General features: G+C 39.7%; 1 protein-coding gene and 1 long non-coding RNA gene across 9 annotated transcripts in view; one reads left to right on the forward strand and one right to left on the reverse strand.

The window, feature by feature from the left end:
- LOC124276136 (cAMP-dependent protein kinase regulatory subunit) overlaps positions 1 to 26276 on the reverse strand; it is a 163672-nt gene that overhangs the window by 25063 nt on the left and 112333 nt on the right. For all 8 annotated transcript variants that reach the window (XR_006898432.1, XR_006898429.1, XR_006898427.1 and 5 more), the window contains exons 2-3: positions 15739 to 15903; positions 10573 to 10664 (exon numbers count right to left, since the gene is read on the reverse strand). Coding sequence is in view for 2 of the 8 variants with exons in the window: in XM_046711827.1 (XP_046567783.1) it covers positions 10573 to 10664; positions 15739 to 15903 (257 nt within the window). In the remaining 6 variants the exon portion in view is untranslated. The remainder of the gene's footprint in view (positions 1 to 10572; positions 10665 to 15738; positions 15904 to 26276) is intronic.
- On the forward strand, positions 16911 to 18026 carry LOC124276178. The gene is made up of 2 exons (XR_006898437.1): positions 16911 to 17078; positions 17648 to 18026. It is a non-coding gene; the product is annotated as an uncharacterized LOC124276178 (long non-coding RNA).

Consider the following 26276-nt stretch of genomic DNA (forward strand, 5'->3'; position numbering starts at 1 on the left):
TGATATCCTTTTTGACTGTCATAAAACCTTGTTTAGACATCACATGTGAGTCAACTATAGTAAACTTTAGTCGAAATTAAATTCAAGTCTCTAGTGATAGCTGGATGTTATAGTTTAACGCTGGTTACCGCTGCGTACCACTGGTTATCGATTCCTGCTGAGTTTCTGTGACAGTCTCAAAAACAAGATACAAAAGAACCTGTTTGTCAAATAAACTGTCCAGAATGCTTTGACATTTTGTTAAAGCATTGTTAATGCTGAGAATGTGCTTCCCTGGAAGTACAGGGCTAGACCTGCAATCACAGTAATTGCATCAGACATGCAGGGAAGCCCCTGGTTTCCTGACTGGCCAAGAACATGGCCTTTCAGAGTGCTGGTCAGTGGGCTACGGAGATCCAGATATAGGCCAACCACTATTAGCTGCCTTCAGACTGTTCTCGTACAAATGAGGATAATTATAACACAATGTGGGAAAAGGAACACCAATCTTTAGACATAAAAAATAGTTGTTAAACTAAGAAACATTCAAGGTTGAAGGCTGAGTGGCACCGGTAAACAGCTCGGCTGAGATATCAGATTTAATGAAATTAAACTCATGAGCTGTTGGTATTTCAGTGTTGAAAAACAGCATCTACTTTTAATGTTATGTGCCACGGTCACTGCATGGAACACATTTGGTGTCTCTCCTAGGATTTGATCCTGAACATAGCCTCAAGACCACCATCATGGAGAAATGTTTGCCCAGGTTCATGTTCACTGGTGAACAAAATCGAATATTTTTCATGGATCATCTGTTCTCAACAACCCTGAAGCAAAAATAACCAGGCACGAATTCATGCAGTTCTGAAATTGGAACCACACACCAACTGAATAAAATAACTGCTTTTATGGTGAGTGTTGATGCAAACCATCTGGATCTAATGATCTCAAAGTGCACTTGACATGAAGATCAGCAAGTATAGAAAAGAGCCATTTGCTGTAGAAATCCTGCCACCACAAGTTCTACACCAATAATTGACAATGAAACACTCTGGGCGGCATTTCATAGTCTGAAAGGATGTTACATATAGGTTTCAGTTGAATAAAGCAACCATTTTTAGCATGTGTGCTAATGACACTACTCAGGTTGGTTGGAAGCAAAAAAATTCCGGATGCCCTTGGCCAGAGCAGAATAGAGAGCTCCATACCATTATAGCCGCAGCCTTCATTACTGAGGTCATCTGAGGCTTCATAGCGGCCAAACTTGCTGCACCACAGCCAAGACAAATATAAATCAACACCAACATGGAGGACATCTTGGAGGACAATCATAGTTAAGAATATACAATTATGGAACAAGGATAGAAGACAAAACTAGCATTGAGGACAAGCAATGGAACAAGCATGGAGGACAACATTGAGGACGGCTAGATGGAACAAGCATGGAGGACAACATTGAGGACGGCCAGATGGAACAAGCATGGAGGACAACATTGAGGACAACCCCTGGAACAAGCATGGAGGACAACATTGAGGACAACCACTGGAACAAGCATGGAGAACAACATTGAGGACGGCTAGATGGAACAAGCATGGAAGACAACATTGAGCATGGCTAGATGGAACAAGCATGGAGGACAACATTGAGCATGGCTAGATGGAACAAGCATCGAAGACAACATTGAGGATGGCTAGATGGAACAAGCATGGAGGACAACATTGAGGATGACTAGATGGAACAAACATGGAGGACAACATTGAGGATGACTAGATGGAACAAACATGGAGGACAACATTGAGGACGGCTAGATGGAACAAGCATGGATGACAACATTGAGGATGACTAGATGGAACAAACATGGAGGACAACATTGAGGATGACTAGATGGAACAAACATGGAGGACAACATTGAGGACGGCTAGATGGAACAAGCATGGATGACAACATTGAGGATGACTAGATGGAACAAACATGGAGGACAACAATGAGGAAAGCACTGGAACAAGCATGGAGGACAAGTAGGAGATGGATAGATGCAACAAGTAGAGATCACATAAAAAGAACAATTTGAATATAGCCACTGAGGGGAAAGAAAACATAAGGACAACCATTCACTTGGACTACAAAGGACAAACTTGAGGGATAGCAGTTAGGGCAAGTCTGAGGCAACCAATGAAGGGCAGTAATTGTGTGATATGACATGGAGCCATATAGCAAGCAGTTACTCAAATCCATGGACCACTATACAGAAACTTAATTCTCCTGCATCATTTTCACTGACACAAAGTGTCCATAATCTATAAATGCAGTTTCATTTATCTTGGTACAACCATTACACCCCATTAATGTGTCTGGGGGATGGAAGAGAGGTTGTTAGAAAGAAATTAAACCAAACCATTGAAGATTACAAAAACATTCTTTGTATGTGTGCATCCTTGTCTGAAAGGCCCATGGATAAAGGTTTTGTCACAGACATTCTGGAACACATTATCCATAATAGGTATTGTATAATACAAATTAATAGCCAACAATATATACCCTCATGTAACCAAACATGTGATATAATGGCATTATACTCCATCTTTGTGAAGCTGAACTGTACCACTGCGAACACTAGCAAACACTGCACAACAAGCACATGGAACAAACAAGCCATTCACAACTTTCATCACCCACATACCAAATGCTTGCAAGCAATCAGTTTGACCTTAACAATCTTTAGCAGTTGAAAGTTATTGCTGTGCCGTGGGTAGGAATCAGTTTGTGGCTAACCTGTTTCTTTGTCACAAAAATATATTGCTCCTTTCCCCCCAGCCCTCTCCTTCACTGACATTCATAAAGTGTTTGAAGTCAATGTTCACAGTTAAAAAAACCCCAAATTTTGTAATTGTATTCCATTTTCCTAAAAACTCCATATCAGAGGACAAAACCATGAAAACCCCATGAAACTGTCACAGTACTGTAATGGCTTATCAGTCAGTTGTACAGAGCGTGCATTTCATTAATCTCAGGACTGCACTCAAGGAAAACAGGGTCTAGACTATGCCATGTCAACTACCAGCTTTTGTGTGTTACATACTAAAACAAAATGACCTCAGGATTGGCCCTGATATTAAGCTTGCCCCAAGGATGACAACAAACAGACTGGAATGTGTAGTCATCAAATCCATTTCTCAAGCCATCACTGGCCAAGTCAACAAAACAGATCATCTCAATATCATTTTGTCATAAACCATCTAAGGCCCAAGGGAAAACACTACTTTAACCATCCAAGCTTTAGTCAATGCTTCAACTCTGAAATGGTCGTATGCCAGAAAACAGTTAGTAAAATATTGGCACCAAGGGGTTAATCTACCTCCAGTCCATGATACATGGATCTGTCCATTCAATCCTGATATTGGCTTTTACAGAGCTGTCCATTCAAGATGGTGACAAACATCAACATCCTGTTGATGAAGATTGGAAAACGGTGATTAATAGCTTCTTGACCAGTGGACTATAGGGCCTGCCCCCAGGTTCGGGTCTCAATAACAAGGAACACTTCATTGCTTTAAGGGGAAATTGGAGGAAATGGATCTGTTTGACCTTTGAGAATATTTCTTTCAGCTGATGAAATAAATATGAAACATGAAACATCAGGTGGCTCACGCTGAACCAACTTCTTGGGGTGAAACTATACAGCAAGTTCATGATGTGATACGTATCATAATACATAAGTGATGATACAATATGTATCACAAACCTTAGACATTATCTGATACGTTTCGCAATATGTAGGTGATACGTAAGTAAGATATGATATGTATTGCTATATGCATCTTTATATTAAAAATATGGAAGCTTCTTGAGTATTTAATTTCAGAGGTTCTTAGTGAAATGCTAGCTGTGGAGACATATTAATGGTGACTTTTATTATTTGAATACTATTCACAACATATATTTCAATATCTGACAGACTTAAACACTGGAGGATCATAGAAAAATTAGCAAGTAATTTACTTTGCCAGGCTGTATTGTCTTGTATCGATACAGAACAAAACCATCCCCTGTATTGTATCCTCACATGATACCTCAGGATGTGCGGGTGTCTCCCGTCACCAGCTTCAGATGATCCACTCAAGGTGATTTCATTACAAGTCTCATCAACAATATAGCAGCCAGTAACTGTTCAGTCACCAAGATCCTCGAGTTACTCATTCTTTCTAAACCAAATTACACTTGCAGACCATTTTAATGAGAAAGAGTGTTCTAAGAACAATGTATGTCTCGCAGTCAGGTAAGTCCTAGGTAAGGTAATTTGACTGACTGACTGAGTATGGTTTTACGCCGCTTTTAGCAATATTCCAGCAACATCACGGCGGGGGACACCAGAAATGGGCTTCACACATTGTGCCCATGTGGGGATTCGAACCCGGGTCTTCGGCGTGACGACCTAACGCTTTAACCATTAGGCTACCCCACCGCCCCAGGTAATTTGAAGACTGACCATACAAATGTTCACACAACGCTGCTTCATTATTACAAGAATTAAGGAAATAATGCGGCAAGATTATACCTTCCAGCACTTCTGGAACAAACCATCAATTGTTTTTGATCCTAGAGGCCCCATTACTATGAGAATGGTATTGGTCCTTTTGGTTATAAACATAAGATCATAAGGAAACAGTAACTTCACACATGCACCCATCCACCCAAACATGCAACCACATGGACATACACAGACACACACATGCATACACACACATGCAACCACACATGCATGCACACACACATGCAACCACAGACACACACATGCAACCACACATACATACACAGCCACACATGCATGCACACATGCAACCACACACACACACAAACATGCATGCACACATACATACACGACACACACATGCATGCACACACATGCAACCACACATACACACACAAACATGCATGCAACCACACATACGTACACGACACACACATGCATGCACACACACATGCAACCACACATACATACACAGACACCCACCCACAGACACAAGACATGCACGCACACACAATACAAGAAGCCATTCTAGGTATAAAGTCTACATATTCATCACACTTGACATGGTTGAAGTTGAAGAAACCGGCTTGCATAATTTGCCATATACAGAACAAAAAGTTACTTAATACTCAGTCTGAGAGGCTTTTTTAGAGACAATTTAGAAAACCAGCTGCAAGGTATGATCCATTGTCTGTCACAAGCACATGAAAGATGCATAGGATGACACTTCAGAATTCATTCAAACGAGACAGATAACCTGAAACTCTTTTAATTTAAAACCTTCCCTGAAGTCACGACTGTGATGGGGTAACGTAATTAAAATGCAAGACAAATTGTCCCTTCTCTCAGGTGCCCCTCTGACAAGTCTTAATTGACACCGCTTCCACTGCCTAAAGCTATGAATACACAATGCCATCTAGAAAGTGGCCAAATGTAATGTTATATTTGGGAGTACAGTTTCTCATTAAAGTACAGATTCATGTTCCTATTACAGCCAAGGAATCCATGCCAATTGTTACTTGTTGGAGAGGGACACAATGTATGTGATCTGGACAACCAGTTGTCAGACTGCTATTTCAGTGAAAGTCACGGTGACTCAGTGGGTTAGATCACTTACTTATCCAGGGAATAATTGAATTAAATATTGAATTAATCATAAAATGACTGCAATCAAATCCCAGTGCGACCTAGCTGCCAAATTAGCTATGTAGAGCTTCTTTTTACTACCTTTCATTCAGAGAAATGATGCTCATTTTGCAGAGGCCTCAAGTAACTTGAGTCTAATAACATATTTCAAAATTTCTTCTCCTTCTTTATATCCAACAAGATAACATGTTTCCTAAAACTCTGTTGCCAACCCTCCTTTCCCAACCTTCCAGCAATCAGGGTATCATCTAATCTACAGACAATATGGCTACCTCCATCATAAAACACTATCACTCGTGCTTTGGTATCCCGTTATCCAGCAAATCGGACCTAATTCCACTAAACAAGCCATGTAATTAGCATTTTGGCTCAAGTGTGGCACTTCAAGTTTGTAATTCTGATTCTATCACGCCAGTTCGCATTTCTCATTTTCCTTTAAGATCCAATGCATTTATTTGGAGCAGTTCACAGCTGATTAATCAGCCCACAAATTGTCAATATCATAAAACAGGGAAACTGCCATGTCCAGCTCATTACACACTTTCTGATGAAAGCACAGAAGCAGCTCTCACTGACTCTTCCTAGCAAATGGAAAATTTCAATTTGTAAATTTAGAGGTGATTTATAAAAAACCTAAATAACGCATAAGTACAAATCATGCAAAGGTATGAGGCAAGACAAGAAGGTTCAACCCTGGTGCAGCAAAACCATGGTTGGAGACAGCTGTGCGTGAGAGAGTGAGTGAGTGAGTGAGTGAGTGAGAGTGAGAGTGAGTGAGAGTGAGTGAGAGTGAGTGAGAGAGGTGACACCAGAGATGGGCTTCACACATTGTACCCATGTGGGGAATCGTACCCATGTTTTCAGTGAGATGAGTGGATGCTTTAACCATGAAATTAGATCAAGAAAAGAGCAGTATTTTGATACAAACAGTCTACATTTATATGGATACCACTGAAAGAAACACATTTGCTTTCCTTTATCGGTGAATGCAGGGATTGGGTTAGAGAATTTTGACAATGGGCCATTTTCAAGATTATTAACCATTTTCTGAATTTAGAATGGGCCACTGCCCTTGTATCAATAGTTAACTTCAAAATTTTAAAGGGCCATTTTTTATTCTAATGTGCAAAATGGCCCATGGCCCCTGCCTTTCCCAATCCCTGGAATGACTACAGTAGGTCATTTGACTACCTATGACTCCATCCAAACATACATTTCTTGCCACTGGCAGCTTGGTTAGATTTTATACTTCAAGATAGACCTCAGGAACATTGGAATGTGACCTCAAAGAATACTCCAACATAGAACTTTATTGTGTAGGTATTCCTGTCTAGACAAGCACTTTATTGCAGAAAGTAAGGTTAACCATGTTGCTCTGTTGCAGTAAGCCCTATTCAGAAGTTCAACAAAGACACAGTATTTGGATATGGGGATCCTGTGGTGAAGCCACATGTAGATGGAAGCCAATTAGTAACATTGTCATCATCAGAGAAGAAACAGAGAATGGAATACAATTTCATAAAATAAACCAGGACTGCATTGAACTGCTGCACTTGAGTGAGTGAGTGGAGTTTGATTCAGTTTCATCATATAACATTAGCTTCATCAAATGTAGGAGAGTGAGTGAGTGAGGAGTTTGATTCAGTTTCATCATATAACATTAGCTTCATCAAATGTAGGAGAGCATGCAACATCTTAGAAAATGCAAGGATTCAATAATTTGCTCAAGAAAATTAGTGACATACAATATATTGCCGTGTATAGAGCCCACCCCCAACCTCCACCCCACCCCAAGTAAAAGATGACAACCTTGTATAAACCTTCAAAACTGAAGCCAATTTTTATACCCTGTCTATGACTTGACACAGAACGAGGACACCAAAATCCCCAGATTTGCATTAACAACGAGTTTGTCTTCTGTGTTTTTTCTATAACGCCAGCACATAGCGCCATTTCCTGTGTTGGCATGGTGCCAAATTGGTGACATTAAGAAAATGGGTTCATTTTAAGAACTGAAATTAGTGTGACTAAGAGACGCTATTTTCTGTAATTCAATCTCCATTAAAGTTTTAATTTGCTTGTCTTAGTTTTGTTTAACTATGAGAGTGTTTATTCAACAGTCTTTGATACATTCATTATCTACGACTTGCTAATAGATGAAAGAACAAACAGACTTGATTTCAGGTTCACCAGTAAGATATCACGTGTTAGTTATCACGTGTTAGTTATCACATGCTAGTTATTACGTGTTAGTTATCACATGGGTAACTGATCGGGGATGTCTCAGGTCATGAAAATGAAATTCCTGCTAAATATTGCATTCACAAAATAGTGAGTGTTTAGTTTTACGCTGCTTTTAGCAATATGCCAGCATTATCACGGCATGGGACACCAGAAATGGGCTTCACACAATGTACCCATGTCAGGAATCGAACCCAGGTCTTTAAGCGTGCCACTGACGACGCTTTAACCACTAGGCTAAACAAATAACCCCCATTCCCGCCCCATATATTTGAAAGAACAAATCATCTGACAGTTACTTAAAGTCCAGCTTGACTTATTTTAGACTAAGTCCAAATCGTTTCCATGGAAACTGAGAATAATATAAATGACAAAAATCTGTAAATAGCAAAAGGCACCACTTCAAGATCTGTCTCATATATCTGCAATGTTCTGTTGAAAGATATTGAACGATTTTCGTGTTGTGCTCCAGAAACGAAGCCTACAACTCTGTTTTGAGACAAAGTCCAAATCGTTCCATGGAAACCGAGAAAGTAACAAATCACAAAAATCTGTAAATAGCAAAAGGCACCACTTTAGGTTCTGTTTGATATATCTACCAATTTTTGGAGAAAAATGATGAATGCTCCAGAAACGAAGCCATCCCTCCCTTTAAGACTAAGTCTAAATTAAAATGTTTCCATGGAAACCGAGAAAAATAAAAATGCCAAAAACAGGAAATAGCAAAAGGCACCACCTTAGGTTCTGTTTCATATATCTACCAAATTTTGTTGAAAATTATTGAAAGTTTTTAGAGTTATGCTCCGGAAACAAAATGATTATGGATGGGCAGACGGATGAGGCGGATGACTATATCCCCCGATTATCCCCACGGGATAAACATGCAGGGATCATTTACATACAGTGATGATTTACATACAACTCCTGAATGGTTATCATCTCTGAAAGTACTAGAATCTGCACTTTACTGGAAATGTGTAATCCCAAACATAACATATTACATAGAGTTCATTGTTTTAAATTGAGCTTTAATGGGTCACGAATTTAATTTATGAATTCATCAGAGAGCACAAGCACATGCCTACAACAGGTTAAACATTTTAAACGTATGTCTCACAAATTTATCAACATCAATATATATTTACTGGAATTACGGGTATCATGTCATGGAAACTCTTTCAAAGTGACAAACTCTGGGATTGTCGGCACAGACGCCAACTGTCATCCCACATAGAAAAATGCTGCCTTTTTGACAATGTACTTGTAAAAGTGGTTACATATTTACTTTTTCTCAAATAATTATATGTAAACCCCTGTGATTATCTGAGTGATCTGGATTAAAGCAGTGAAAAGTCTTCAAGAACGTATCATCTTAATGCCACCGAAGGTTACCTGAGAGCTGCATATCTATGTCAGCTGACTGAGTTTGGACACACTTAGCAATATTGTGAGTACTGACTGCTGATTGTGCCCTTGACCCGGTCATCTGAGGGACACTAACCAAGTAAGATTCTGACTTGAAGATATTTGGTTCTTACGGTGACCTCTCTGTTTGCTATAGATGATACTTTGCTATACAAATCACGTTACCTGCACGACTTTTGTGATAATTTTCAGCAGCTGGGCCTCTGAAATTTTTACTATTTTCTTTAAAATGTTATATGTGGTTGGTCTATGTTTTATTGTATTTTTATGAAACCTTATAATACTGCATCAATGCTCTGCAGTCAGCTGCCTGGCCTTTGAGTTATTACCATTTTCATCTTATTCTGACTGAAATATATTTTTTTTATAATTGATAATTTATATTTCCTGCTTCCCCTGTTACAGAAGAGGCAATAGAGCCAGGAGACTCTAAGGTCCTTTGCAAGAAAACTTCATTGGTAACAGGAAAAACAGGATTTTTTTTCTAACAAAGCACAAAACAACAACACATTCACTGTAATATTCATAATAAACTCTTATTAGCTGTACTTACTTAACTGTAATACATTTTCCTAAGCTTGTGTTTTTACGATAGGACATTTGTTCCCTGTTTTAACACACTATAACATAACCATACATCCAAACCAAATTCAGCTTGTCTGCAGTCATATATGGTACATTCAAGGCAGTATGTCTTGCAGCATTTTATTATACCATGTGTAGATTTCATACCTTTGCTAATGGTTGACACCAATTGCAAACTGAACATTATTCCTTACAATTTGTAGATCATGTGCTCCTTAAAGTGACTGCTATGACGTACATCATAAGTACTGACTTTACTGGGATATGATGACATGTATCAACCATGATACCAAGCCCCACCACCTGATTCCCTTAGTCAGCTTATGAACAACGAATACAGAATGTCTGAGCGAAGACTTCATAAGCAAATATATGTGACAGTTACATTAAATGTTGAATCAACTTTACATTTAATGCTTTAGTTCTTTTTGCCTTGTGGATGATAGTTTTCCCCCCAAAAAAGTCACTAATCAATTCCACATCACTTATTGAAAGGTTCTTGATGAGAATTCATTCACAAAGTTAATTATACTGACTGTATGAAAACATCTTAAACATGCAACTCATTGCCTTGAAATGATATGACAAGCTCTGGAAGATTAATACAAGTCACAGGGATAATGACAATCTCAAATCTCAGAGTAACAAATTAAAAACTTTGGCTCACCTTCGTTCGTTATCATCCAGATGACAGAACAGGACGTTTTTTGAGATGGCTTTTGACAGAGCCGCCATTGTTTTGTAGTCTTTGGGTACAACCTGAAAGAAACAGAGATATACAACTTGAAAGAAACAGAGATATACAAAGTTTTCAAAACCACAAGAATTTTCTTCAGCGGCACCACCACACAGAACCTCAAAGTAACTTGACACAACTTTATACCAACTTCAGTTACACCATGTTGCAAGAAAAGCTCATTTTTATATAAGATTTCGAAAATAACTTCAAACAAGTTTTAAGCAATTTAATGTACATGACTTAAATTTCTTTGAAAAAAAAGAAGACATCTCTGAAAACAATTTTCATAAATTGGAACCTACACCTACGCTAAAATAAGAGCAACAAACCTCTCTCTCCATAGCAATATTGGAACGTGGCACAAATTATGTCTGGATGACAGGAAAATGCCCAAGGATCTGTAGGCGCTATCAGAGAGTTACAGCTTGTTAGTGACCAAGTGGGGTATAAATGCCTTATATACACCCACATCTCATGAATATATAGAGGCACCGTCTTGGACATGATGCAGTGTTGCTGGGCACAGAATGAAAGCGAGGTAGAGATTTTCTCTGATGGTTGACAGTTCATATTGGACTAACAAAAATCAATGCAGTAAGGAAAATGCTGGTGACAGGGAACACCTCAACGGAAGGACACATTAACAAACTAAAGCAGGCCAGTCAAGACAGGTGATATGTAATGAATCACCACCTATGATCAGCTTGTCAACAGCTTAATTATCATTACATCCAACATGTTCAATAAGCTTCACATACAAGGAGCAAGAATATTGGACATAGAACAAATCCTAAAAGGATTAAGGTTGTCAAATATTTAAATTCAGTCACCATAATTTGGTTATTCATATTTTTATTCTTCCCAATCAAGCCTACAATGTATGTCATTTCACTGCAAGCAAATACAGAATAACCTGTTAAAACATAGATTTTACAGGGGACAAACACTGCTCAGGCATGTAAAAATACATGTCAGGTGATTAAAACATATACGTTTGTATTATGCATGCTTACCATAAGAAAATATATGTTCTCATCTGAATTAGTTCTTAATTCAGTGCGTACCAAATGTTCGTGTTTTTGTTAATTATGTATTTTATGTTAATCTATGTATTTTATGCCACTAAAAAGCACATTTGTATTAACTGCACAGTCATGGAACACAAATTCCTTAAGGTTTAAGCATTCAGCATCTTGTAATTCTTAATCTGTTCACTGGAAAACATTTTCTGTAGATTTTGAAAAAAAATATATCATTTTAATGAATAAGGATACAAACCTCTGTCAACAAAATATATTTTCTCCTCCTACTTTATCCTTGATCAATGGTCACAATTGGATTGCTCCAACTGAAGCAGGTGTTTGGTATGTATGTTTTCCAGATTTGGTATATCAAGGATTTAGTTTTTAACATCAAGATTTATATTTCATAAGGGAACATTATGACTGGTTGCATATAGGTGATGAATGTGTTCTCATGATATCATCAAAAGATTAAACAAATAAGTGAATATGTTGAACAAAATTTGATATGAAGTTTTATTTTTCAGACATTATTAATGTATATTGATATACTGATTATGATCACTTACAAAATAATTGCATTATTCAGTAATCAAGAGATTACAGATCATCGTGAGAACATCACTACCTAGAATATCATAGACCTCATCTATTAAAAATGTCTCTTTACGTCATTTTGAAGGGTGAGTTTTTCAGAGTGAGTGAGACGTTCAGCCAGTATATAACTGTTCGAATTAAGGCCAGACAAACCACTGGTTCATAGCTCGAGTAACATACCTCACTGTTGGGATATGAAGACACATTGCAATGGGGTTCTTTTCACTCCTGGAACTCCCTCATTGTGTGTTTTGGGGATTATAAACTATATTTGATAAGAAATGGATGTTCGCTTCCCAATATCCGGCACTCATCAAGCTGAATGGGATGGTCATGGAGGAGAGCTGTCTGTGAGTTTGATTACATAGTTCCTTACAACCCAATACCAATATTGTTACACTTGAAGGGCATCTGAGACAGGGCTGAACAGAACAGACTGACATTCTACACAGAGCAGTCTTTGATTTTAGCCTCTAGTCCAAAGCCAGGTGAAGCAAAATTCTGTAAGGTATTATAAGCTCAGCTAATCATAGAGCATATAATGACATTACCATCTTCTGAAAATGACGTCAAGATGTTTGGGTTAGTGTTCATATGTTTCATTGACAGGACAGGTAAGGATTCTTGTACCTAGCTCCCATTTCATTCACAGTATTTACTCCATTAATTTAGAAATAACAACCTATAACAGCATGAAGTCTTTGGACACTTGAGGTATAGGTAGTCCACCCATGAACATATGGTATTTGTCTTCTTTCATGAATAAACTCCCTTGCTGTGAATGTCCACATTACAATCTGAGACAGTTGAGAGAATCTCCAGTAAAATGACTGAGTGGTCACAACAGTCTGTTTCAGTCCACCTCAACCCACTGAGTATAGATTGAGTATAGTGATGTCTTTACCTTTAAACTCAATCAAACTTTTAGCAATATTATTACAGAACTATACTACATAATTAATATATAACTGTTACTTTCATGATCTTAACAGGGATGCATATAAAAAAAATATCTTGCTCAAGCACTGAAATCGTCAAACCTAAAGTGAAGGGTCCTTATCCAGAAGGTGTCTAGGGTTACAAGGTAGTACGATGAACACTTTGTGGATTAAGATCTTGAACTCTGTAGTACACCTGGTCAAAGTGCAACAGAGAAAGATGTATTCATGAACAAATTTACAAACTAAAAACTTTTCCTATTTTCCAATTTCACTGTACAAGTATAATATCCTGAACAGCCCTGCGCCTCCTTACAGTACCCATGAAACATCTTGCTGTTGATCACTGGATTGTCTGGTCCAGACTCGATTATTTACAGACCGCCGCCATATAGCTAGGATATTGCTGAGTGTGGCGTAAAACTAAACTCACTCACTCACTCATGAAACATCTAACCAGCTAGTGCAACAAGTCATGCTGGTCTTTCCTTAGAAGCATTGCCAATAATAGCTGTAACCTTATACTCAAACAGGATTATCTGTACCAATTTGCTAGTAACTAAAGCTGTTAAATTCACACTTTAATCTTGTGGCTGCCTTCTTACATCATTCAAAAAGATTTTCAAAATCTGTCAGAAAACAAATTAAAAACCTTGGATACTCTGTTCATACTTGTGACTTGCAAAAATTTGATAATTCTTCAATGGTGTAACTTAAACTTTGTCCTTACATAGTGAGTTTTTGTTGCCAGGCAATGGTCATTGCTACAGTGAGAACTGTGTGATGTAACCATGTCACGCAATGCTATGCTAGCATGTGTGGGTAGGTGGACAGTTTAAACCATGGTGTATTGATTACCAGTAATGTTATCATTAAACAGGACTTATGTGAATCCGTCCTAGTGGGCCCAGCAGTTGTTACAACATTGATGCTCCACTGACGTGAATATTGACCCAACACTTAATAGGCTGACACTCACTGAGTCTCACCGATCTGTGAGCAAAACAGGGGTATTGTGGGAAATGGGTTGGGTTTGATGATGCTTTCTACAGCATTCAGCGACATCATCCCAAGTTAATTTTGAAGCAGGGTGAATGTGGGATGAACGCTGCATTCAAGATAACTGCCGTTATACAATACCCCATGATTATGCAAGTGTGTGCTCACATCTGTCGAGTCCAGGCTGGTTGTATAGTGCTAGCCCACTGTGATACCATGACACAGTTTAACATGGAAACCCCAAAGATGCAGTAAAGCTGACCAGTCCTTGGCTTATTCCCATAATGCATAGCACCAGGCTTGACAACAACAACCATTTTGGGATTTGAATAAGTGTGTTAGTACATGTCAGTTTCAATTATTTCAGTCTGTTATGTCAGGCTGGTATGGGATGAATCAGGTCTCAGATGTACAAAGGCAAGAGAGGATGATTTTATGTTGCTTCAATCAGTATTACAGCATCTCGAAACTGTTAAGATTAGCATGAGTGAGTGAGTTTAGTTTTATGCTGCATTTCACAATATTCCAGCAAAATCATGGCGGGGGGACACCAGTTGGACTTCACTCATTGTACCCATGTGGGGAATCGAACCCAGGTCTTCAGCATGACGAGCGAACGCTTTAGCCACTAGGCTACCCCACCGTCCCAGATTAGCATGATAATCAGGACATGTTAGAACAGAAATCTGATATAGAACTCGGAGACTGTCACCTCACATGCCACCTGTACTGGGAGGACACCTGTACATGTGTATTCACCACAGGCTGTCAGTGCTTAAGTATTGCAAGCATAGTTATATGATAACATCAGCTGGTCCTTAACTTCTTTTGATTGGTATATGTAACTCATCTGGGTACATACAGATTTTTTGAAGATGCAAACGAGTCTGTTGTCGTTGCTTTTCTTTACATGACATGTGTTACTTGTGTCCATTGTTTAAACTATTTTCCTCCTCCTGCTGTGGGAACAATGCTTTAAACAAACTTAAGACCCTTACAAGAATTTCTGCATTCTATTTCTAGTATCCATTACTCAGATTAGAACCATTCAAATGTATATAAACCCTGCACGTCCATACTCTTCCTCCACAAACTCCTGAATCAACAAATCAAGTGGTGCTGGTGCTGGTTTTTTTAGATTTGTTCCTATGGTATATTCCTGTAGCACTGAATCTACAGAAATCCCAAATCTTCAAGTTTTAACAGAATGCCAGTCACTAGGACCCTTGGACTTCATGCTAAATTCTGAAAACTGAGTCATGAGGGTTAGTAGAAATTTAGGGGCGGTGGGGTAGCCTAGTGGTCAAAGCGTTCGCTCGTCACGCTGAAGACCCGGGTTCGATTCCCCACATGGGTACAATGAGTGAAGCCCATTTCTGGTGTCCCCCGCCGTGACATTGCTGGAATATTGCTAAAAGCGGCATAAAACTAAACTCACTCACTAGTAGAAATTTAGACTTTTTTGTCATATGTTGTCACTATTCCTGCCTACAGCCGTTTCCACTGTATCCCTGTAAGTGCAACTCTGGCGATCTCACCTTTTTGACATACTGAGCAGCATCTTCTTCTTTGTAGACCTCGGCGCTGACTGCGTCACGCCTCGCCCGCTTCGTCATGGCGGGATGTGGGGGTGTGCTAGACATGTCATCATCTTTCTCATCACTCGGGGGCGTGGCCGACTTCTGCTTCTCTTTCACCTGTTCCTGAAACATAATGGCAACATTTAGATATACATGTTCAGAACTTAAACATTATAATCAATAAATAGGTGCTGAACTGAAAACAACAAACAAGGGTACTGTTATAACTAATCATTGTGAACGAGTGAGCAATATCACAGAAGTAACAGAGGGGATGTATTGATCATCAAAAAAAGGCGGAGACGAGGTCCAATGCAAGCAATCCAGTGTGTTAGCATCAGTTTACATCTTCCTAGACTGATGATATTCTCAACATGTCCCAGCTAAAGCTGTGAGATGTGGCTAGAATTCAAATGTAATGTCTGTAGATCATTCTCAAGGAACAAGGGTTTAGATGCAAAGGGGTTCAGATGAGAAATAACAAAGGAAAGGTTTCCATTATTCAATCACACAAGATAGAACATTTTGATGTCAACCATGATTACCAAGGATTGCTAACTAGACCAGGAGTTACAGAATCTGCCAACCCATCCAGTAATCATCTTATAGTATTGAGATTTACAGTGATGAATAATACTGAACAGACGGCTGAGGAAAACTACAGAGCCACTTCCAATACCACAGAAATTCAGCACTGTTTAATCTACAAATACTTGCGGCCATCACATCCCCACAAAGATCCTCCTCCTTGTCACAACAGCCACAGAAGACATTCTATTCCCAAGAAACATACACGTGCACAACAACAATCACACTCCCTTGCATAACTAACCCATCGCACCAGCCCTTCAGTGGAGATCATGTTTATCAACAGAGCACACCTCCACACTGCCCAGCCAGCCCTACAGGCCCTTCAGCTCCAGGTTCATTCTCCTAAACTGGGTCGACACCCGTCTTACCATGTGAGTCTGTTCCTCATGCTTGTACCTGACAGGTAGGTCAACAGTCGCTGATTACTCTGTGATGGATGTGTGTGTGGATGGATACCTGACTAATGCTGATTACATTACTGCGACAGGTGACCCTGTTCTGACCGATGATCAACAACTGATATGTCAACCTACCTGGTAGGAACATCTCCGTTACAGGTAGTGCTGGATGCAGGGCATTGTGTACTTCCTGAGGGATTGTGTACCACCTGGGGTCTTGTGATCTAATGGGGAGGATGGACAAGAAGTAATGCTGGGTGTCCTTCGCACAAATTGTCCAGGTTGGACATCATGGCTCCTATCACCGAGGTCAGTTAAGATTATCTATTTTATCAAATCCAGTTTGATAGGATTGTTAAACATTCAAGTTTTATCGAACTTTGAGTTAAGACTCTGCAGTTATTATCAGCTTTGCAAACAAAAGTCTATTGTGTGCTAAATTCCCTTGGCTATCATCCTTCTATAAGGAACTGACTAATCCCTATTCTACTGTCAGTACTTGATCAACATCCACACAAATGTAATAAGGTATCACAGATCTTCAATGAATGTTTATTACTCAAATGTAACTATTTTCTGTGTTTTATCAATAAACCTTTGACCAAATATATCTTAAGGACTGTCGTTTGTTGCCATGACAACTGTTACAGCATATGAATTGTCTATTCTCCATACAGGGAGAGAGAGATCCTCCATGGAGGAGCTTGTGAGAGAGATCAGTCACCCCTCCTTGTCATTCCCCTAACATTGACCTCCGCCCAGCAATAACTCCTGTTGACACTATGGTGATAGAGCAGAAAGCTCTACAGTGTTAATACTGTCCGCCTAAGCAGGTTTTGTTTAATTTAATTTAAATTAATTTTCATTATTATTTTCAGGATTTTGAGAACCTATGATCTATTGCTTGTATCATACCATATGATCAACGTTCTCATGAAAAAGAAACAACATTCACAAGATTCAAGGGAAGTAACTCCTACAACCCTACAGCACATATAGACACTTCAAAGTCATGCAAATCAATCGATCACAAACTGTCCAAATATGCAAAATTGATGTTGGAGTAGGATCTATAAGCTGGATTCATTGTGAAAAAGTAAATAGTATAAGTTACAATAGTATGAGTATAAAATGATAGACACTTTCTGTAGTATCTGCTCAATGGTTGACTCTCTCTGCAGTATGTAGCTAATGTTAACAACACTGATTCATAAATGCATTAAATTCGCAGCTAGATTAGCTATTTATGCAAGGCAATCAGATCTCCAGTCTTCATTCTGAATGCTGATTAGGGACAACACCATAGCAAAGAGGCATTCCTGACAAGCTTCATTCAAGAAGTTACAAAATCCCCCTTTCTTGTGACTAGATTGAGCAATGTATTTACGTGTACAGTTTATGATTACTCAGATAATACATAAAGACTGTCGCAAATTCACTGCTAAGTGTCATACACAGCACTATTAACACCTCAGTTTAACACAGAGCGCTACAGGAGATGATCATTTGACAATTTAGCAGAGTCTCCATCCACATTAATAGTTTATACCAGTACTTGAGCCTACCTCCATCTTGAAATGTCTCAGAAACAAGCAGCATGCAATACAAGACTATCAGGAGTCAGGAGACATGTTTGTCAGGTCAGTGTGTTCATGTCCAGTCACCCCAACACGAAAGACACACTAGACAGCACACCACCACCAACATCACATTTAACCCCTTACCGAAAATATGTGTATAATACACAACAAATAGTTGTTTCACATATCTCTTAATTTGAATTTCCAGGATTAAAACAGTTAAACTCTGTCAACTGACTGACTGACTGAGTTTGGTTTTACGCCGCTTTTAGCAATATTCCAGCAATATCACGGCTGGGGACACCAGAAATGGGCTTCACTCATTGTACCCATTTGGGGATTCAAACCCGGGTCTTCGGCGTGACGAGCCAACGCTTTAACCACTAGACTACCCCACCACCCTAAACTCTGTCAACAATGAAGCCCATATTATCAGTGTGCTTGTTTCGAAAAATGTTCATTTAAGTGATTCTGGGTTTGTGACTCAAAAGTAGAAAACATTAAACATAAAGTTTTTTATAATATTAGAATCCTGCTCAAGAGTTAATCATATTTTGAACTGAATGGTTCTTTTTGGTACAGAGATGGTTATCTTAATGTTTAACAGGAAGCCTGCACTCTAAGATATTTTAATTGTGTTCCTTCTCGGAGTGCAACAGAATGAACCACTGTGTTGCACTCAGATTATACTACTCTTAAGAAATGAAAAACCCTGATTCTTTCATTTTACTCAGTCAAATTGGCATGAGCATCATGACCTTTAGTTTCTCTGTGTAGTATACATTCCCCTATTCATTTCACCTTTAACAACTCATTATGTTCATGATAATATATGCATACAACAGGCTGTAACTGACTGTGACAAACCTTCCAGCGACACAACAGATGCTGTGGTAAAATTACTGATTCATCTACTACAAAACAACCACTTCAAGTCAAACTGACCTGAATATACAGTTTAATATTAACTACTGACACAATCACACATACACATCAGCAAGGCAGGACCAAACACCAACAGATTGCTGCTGCCAATACATGCTACACCAGCTTGGGGATAGATGTTAATACAGAATAACAATACTTCTAGTCAATTCTAACATAATTCTACTTGTATCTTCATGGTATAGGATTTATCAGCTTCAAACTAACACAGCTCACAAAACATCATCACTAATAAGACCAAAACTGTTTCACAAAAGGATTCATTCTACAGCATCACAAAAACCCTATTGAAATAAATTCACCTAACTTTAAACTGGTATCAAGACAGCTCTGAAAAGATGAGCAAACTCCATATTGCTATAGGGTATCTATTGGTGCGTGTCTTAACCTAGATACAACTACGGTAGTACCTTCATTGTGAACCGGAGAGAGTAATCCCCTTACACCCATCAGCTCATGCCTGTTGGTGCTGCTGCTGCTGCTTCAATGAAGCCTTCCTCGGACTCGCAACAGGAAAGTTTACAACCCAGACTGGCTCCCAGTCTCCGCTAAACTAAAGCCTCACTCACATAAACCTTGTTACAATGTATAAACACAATCTGAAATACACCTCCAGCACTATAGTAACATGTATTGTCATAAGCTGTAACTACCATGAAGTTTGTATTTTAAACATTGTAAAATGAATATCCTGACAGATGGTGAGTGACTTAGGCCAGTCTATTCACCAACCTGAACACTGCTACCACTCCGTCATAGTAACTCCTCACCCAACACCACCCCAGTGATGTACAAAACATGCCAAGACAGTAACAGTGTGTTAAAAAGCTGTTTCTTTCTTCACCATACAACTACCTACCTACACTTCTTCCTTTCAGTGGTTAATCCGGAATGGTTTCAGGTAACCCCACAGTGTTCTTCATGGTCTTTGTTTCTGCAATGTGGTCTATATTTAATAAACCAACCAAAACGAGGGAGCCCAAATACCCATCCCCATTTGTAAGATGAAATGTTCTGTAAAATGAAAAGTCGACACACTTGGCAGAGTGACATCCGTGTAGCGACAGCAACAGTTTCCCTTTAACCAAATATCAGATTCCAGTCGTTCATTTATCACCTACTCCTGATACCTTCACACTGTCAGTCAAGTTGCAGTGCTAAGGGCACACACAGATTTGACAAATTGGATGCCAGACAGTTTTAGAATTTCTACACATTTGACATTTCATGCTTTTCGCAATTCTAGTTCTAGCAATTTGACAATAACATTAGCATCAGGCAGCAATATAAACACATTTAGGAAAGTAAAACCGTAAATATATGAGATAGTCAGAAATCCTGTTAACAAAATTGTCATTCTGCATACATTATCATTTCCATTCCAATTGATGTCCATTATCGCAGCAGTTCAACTCATGTCCTCATCGGCTCCTCACCAGAACTGATGGTATGGGCACGTCAATAACATATTGTGTGCCAACACATGTCCTCATCGCCTCCTCACCAGAACTGATGGTATGGGCATGTCAATAACATATCGTGTGGCAACACATGTCACCAGAACTGATCGCATTATCGCAGCAGTTCAACTCATGTCCTCATCGGCTCCTCACCAGAACTGATGGTATGGGCACGTCAATAACATATCGTGTGGCAACACATGTCCTCATCGCCTCCTCACCAGAACTGATGGTATGGGCATGTCAATAGCATATCGTGTGGCAACACATGTCCTCATCGCCTCCTCACCAGAACTGATGGTATTGGCATGTCAATTACATATCGTGTGGCAACTCATGTCCTCATCGCCTCCTCACCAGAACTGATGGTATTGGCATGTCAATTTCATATTGTGTGGCAACACATGTCCTCATCGCCTCCTCACCAGAACTGATGGTATGGGCATGTCAATTACATATCGTGTGGCAACACATGTCCTCATCGCCTCCTCACCAGAACTGATGGTATTGGCATGTCAATTACATATCGTGTGGCAACACATGTCCTCATCGCCTCCTCACCAGAACTGATGGTATGGGCATGTCAATTACATATCGTGTGGTAACTCATGTCCTCATCGCCTCCTCACCAGAACTGATGGTATGGGCATGTCAATAGCATATTGTGTGGCAACACATGACCTCATCGCCTCCTCACCAGAACTGATGGTATGGGCATGTCAATAGCATATTGTGTGGCAACACATGTCCTCATCGCCTCCTCACCAGAACTGATGGTATGGGCATGTCAATTACATATCGTGTGGTAACTCATGACCTCATCGCCTCCTCACCAGAACTGATGGTATTGGCATGTCAATTACATATTGTGTGGCAACACATGACCTCATCGCCTCCTCACCAGAACTGATGGTATGGGCATGTCAATAGCATATTGTGTGGCAACACATGACCTCATCGCCTCCTCACCAGAACTGATGGTATGGGCATGTCAATTACATATTGTGTGGCAACACATGTCCTCATCGCCTCCTCACCAGAACTGATGGTATGGGCATGTCAATAGCATATTGTGTGGCAACACATGACCTCATCGCCTCCTCACCAGAACTGATGGTATGGGCATGTCAATTACATATTGTGTGGCAACACATGTCCTCATCGCCTCCTCACCAGAACTGATGGTATGGGCATGTCAATAGCATATTGTGTGGCAACACATGTCCTCATCGCCTCCTCACCAGAACTGATGGTATGGGCATGTCAATAGCATATTGTGTGGCAACACATGACCTCATCGCCTCCTCACCAGAACTGATGGTATGGGCATGTCAATACATATCGTGGTGGCAACACATGTCCTCATCGCCTCCTCACCAGAACTGATGGTATGGGCATGTCAATAGCATATTGTGTGGCAACACATGACCTCATCGCCTCCTCACCAGAACTGATGGTATGGGCATGTCAATTACATATTGTGTGGCAACACATGTCCTCATCGCCTCCTCACCAGAACTGATGGTATGGGCATGTCAATAGCATATTGTGTGGCAACACATGTCCTCATCGCCTCCTCACCAGAACTGATGGTATGGGCATGTCAATAGCATATCGTGTGGCAACTCATGTCCTCATCGCCTCCTCACCAGAACTGATGGTATGGGCATGTCAATAGCATATTGTGTGGCAACACATGTCCTCATCGCCTCCTCACCAGAACTGATGGTATGGGCATGTCAATAGCATATTGTGTGGCAACACATGTCCTCATCGCCTCCTCACCAGAACTGATGGTATGGGCATGTCAATAGCATATTGTGTGGCAACACATGTCCTCATCGCCTCCTCACCAGAACTGATGGTATGGGCATGTCAATAGCATATTGTGTGGCAACACATGTCCTCATCGCCTCCTCACCAGAACTGATGGTATTGGCATGTCAATTACATATTGTGTGGCAACACATGTCCTCATCGCCTCCTCACCAGAACTGATGGTATGGGCATGTCAATAGCATATTGTGTGGCAACACATGTCCTCATCGCCTCCTCACCAGAACTGATGGTATGAGCATGTCAATAGCATATTGTGTGGCAACACATGTCCTCATCGCCTCCTCACCAGAACTGATGGTATGGGCATGTCAATAACATATTGTGTGGCAACACATGTCCTCATCGCCTCCTCACCAGAACTGATGGTATGGGCATGTCAATAACATATTGTGTGGCCTTAACACAAATGTTCTTCCCGCCTGTAACACAATGACAGGGTGGACGTTTTACCATCTCGAGGCTGTTGTACTGTCAAAGATAAATTCTGTCCTATGATTCATAGAAGCAGTGTCAGTGTTAACTAGTTTCAACCAGAGACCATCTGTTATATTGTGTCCGTTCCAACTAAGTTATCAAGGTCACTGTGGAGTGTCAGAACTGATACGTGGATACTATCTGCTGATTCAGCAAAGCTGTAATACATGTCCAGCTGAATCAGCACTTTCAGCACAGTTGAGCTGCCCATCTGGCTGAATCAGCAAAGTTTCATAAATGTATAATACTGCATGTTGTTGACAAACAAACATGTAAAGCACAGAATTATTTTCTTCAGCATCATAAGAACTAAAACTTAACAAATCAGGACATTCAATTATTGGGAACAATAGCTGTTTGGGCCATGTGATCAGTTGAAGCAGGGCTGTTGAGTAGTTTGCCGTTGGAAGATGTAATATTCATGGTTTCAGTGTCATTAAATCAATCTGATGTTCACTTCATACCACACAAAACAGATTGAAATATACCCCCAGAAATAGATTAAAATAAGAAAGTACAGCACAAGAAGAAGAACATACCACGTCCATGGTGAGCACGTCCAGTCTACCACCACCATCCCTGCATCACGTATCCATACAAGTGTAGCAAGCATATTCTGTAGTTGGTGAAATATGCATTTACATCCATTCATCACAAGTCACAGCAACACCGTGAACAACGTGATCAATTCCTTGACATGTCATTGACATTTCCTCCCTATCAGCCTCACAAGGGCCTGCAAACACAAGCTCGGACCGACTCCTGATGAGAGATTCACCAGAATCAAGACATACTTTGACAGCCTAACAATGAAGACTCTGCTCCCCGACATCAGTTACTGAGGTTCATGTGTCTATACTCATTTCATATGGATGACAAGGATATAACTGGAGATCGTTTTACCATTTGTAAAACGTTAGGAAGTACGTCCATAATCAGCTGTACAGATGTCGATCAATCAGAATCACTACTGATGCTGACATTGTGCACTTCACATATTAAGAACTTCCTGCTGAAATAATGACTAGTTAGGTGAAACAGAATGTTCACTAGTTCATGGATTGCAGTGGATGTGAGAGTATGTGGCAGGACATGGGGTGGGATACTGAAGGGGGAGTTGAATGCAACTCTGTTCAGCTTATGAAACAACTAAGCGATGTCCAGGGAATAACTTGCTCCATTACAACACAGTGAACTGTGACAAATACCTTATGACATTAACAGTACCATATCAAGAGCGAATATCTCTGCACTATATAATTAAAGTATGTCTTAGACAACATTTTCATCCAGACTCATTCTTACAGTTTATATATATATGAAACTGTAAGAATGAGTTTTCAAACATTGTGAAATGTGATGGATATAACATATGAATCATAAGTCAGGTAAGTTCCTAAAATTATGTCTGATTTTGACGTGACTACTGCCTGGCCGATTAATCGGCCTCCGGTGTCTGGGGACTCATAACGTTGTGTCCGCTTAAGCGGCCTGTGGTGTTGAATGGGTTAAAGAACATCCAATATCTTAGTAACTGGTCATAAGAAAAATTGGGTTCTTCTCTAGCCTCTTTTGAATGCTATATCTCTTGTGACAACCAAGCATTATGAGATACTGACATCAGGTTGGAAGTATATCTGTACCTCTAACATAAATGTCTTCACAAAACAAAACACATCCCATGTAAGACAAGCGGAATTATGAAGTTGCTCCATCCACACCTAAATATGTTCAAAATGCAGACAATAAGAAATCTTACATGATACAAATTAGAAGATACAGCTACTCTGTTTTCAATTTTCTGTCCTTTATTGTTGATTTAACGCGTTCAGTTTTTAAATTACATTTAGCGGTCTTAAATCAACGATAAAGGACCGCAAAATTGAAAACAGAGTAGCTTTATCTTCATTCTAGCACGACTGATAAGCGTCACTTTAATTAGCGGTCTTAAACTGCCATTTAAGTATGGTTTTGATGAGCTCTCAGCCAATCAGAATCGAGTATCACACATATAGGATGTATATTTATTGTATGGACCATTATTAGCTGAGCTTATGAAAACTTACAGAGTTGGCTGCAGACTATTGGCTAGCCTTGCTCCAAGGCTGTACTGAATGCTAAGCCCATGGATGTATAGTAATCCTATCCTTCAAAGAGGCAAGTCTAGATAAGCAGGCAGTACTAAGGACCCTAGTCTCTTATTCATTATTTGTAAGAAATTACCATTTAAACTATCAATTTTTACCTTAGAGCCTTGTGCAAGTCTAACAATTGGCTAAAGTCACAGACTACAAAGTTATAATTATGAATGCCAAAGTAAATTTCAAAACACACACAAACCTGTATTAAAATCAAGTGATTATAATGCACCCACATTTAACATAGGTCCACCCTATACCATAGGTACATGAGCTTAATGTTAATATCTTATCTCTGAGCAAAGGTGATGAAAATCACTCATCAAACTCAATTACAACCTTACCAAGGATACTATTTACAAGAATACTTCCCATCACATCTAATTAGGCATGGATGAGAATAACTTTAACCTATAAAGTATTTGCTGGTCGAAGACAACTTTCTGTGAGGCGTATTGATAAGAAAACATCAAACACACCGCACTTGTAACAGGTGCTTGAACTTCAATGACAGGTGAATTTCATTGTGTGGTTCTTTAAAAACTGACACAGTACAGCCAAGTCATACATGGGACTAGCCATGATCAATTGCTCACGGCGCATCAGCAGGCGTTGTTCCACTCTCCCTACAGTGGCACAATCAATACCAGCGCAGTGAAGAGTGTTGGGCTATGAATAGGCAATGCTGCTAGGGACCTACTCCTGGAGAAAGTGTCATATAGGTGACAGCCGAATCATAAAACGAATTACTCTCTCATTAACACAACTGTGTCACTTGGTACGGATGAAACATAAAATCTACATGTAAGAGGTACAAACAAGCATACATCATTTCCATTAGCTTCATCCCGTCATAGATTAGCTGATCACTCTCAGTGGTCATTGTCCTGTTTGTTCAATATTATGTTGTTACACTGGTCCACAGTGTCGACTGTTTGCCATCGCCACACTTTGTTTACCGGATGTATCTTGTAAACAAGGAAGCTACACAGAAATCTGTTCATGATACCTGCCTCTGTACATTCCAACTGACACCTACTTGTGGATGTGTATACTGGAAACAGCAATCTA

The sequence above is a fragment of the Haliotis rubra genome, unplaced genomic scaffold, assembly GCF_003918875.1.
Source record: "Haliotis rubra isolate DU_JTF1 unplaced genomic scaffold, ASM391887v1 Scf105, whole genome shotgun sequence".
NCBI lineage: Eukaryota > Metazoa > Mollusca > Gastropoda > Lepetellida > Haliotidae > Haliotis > Haliotis rubra.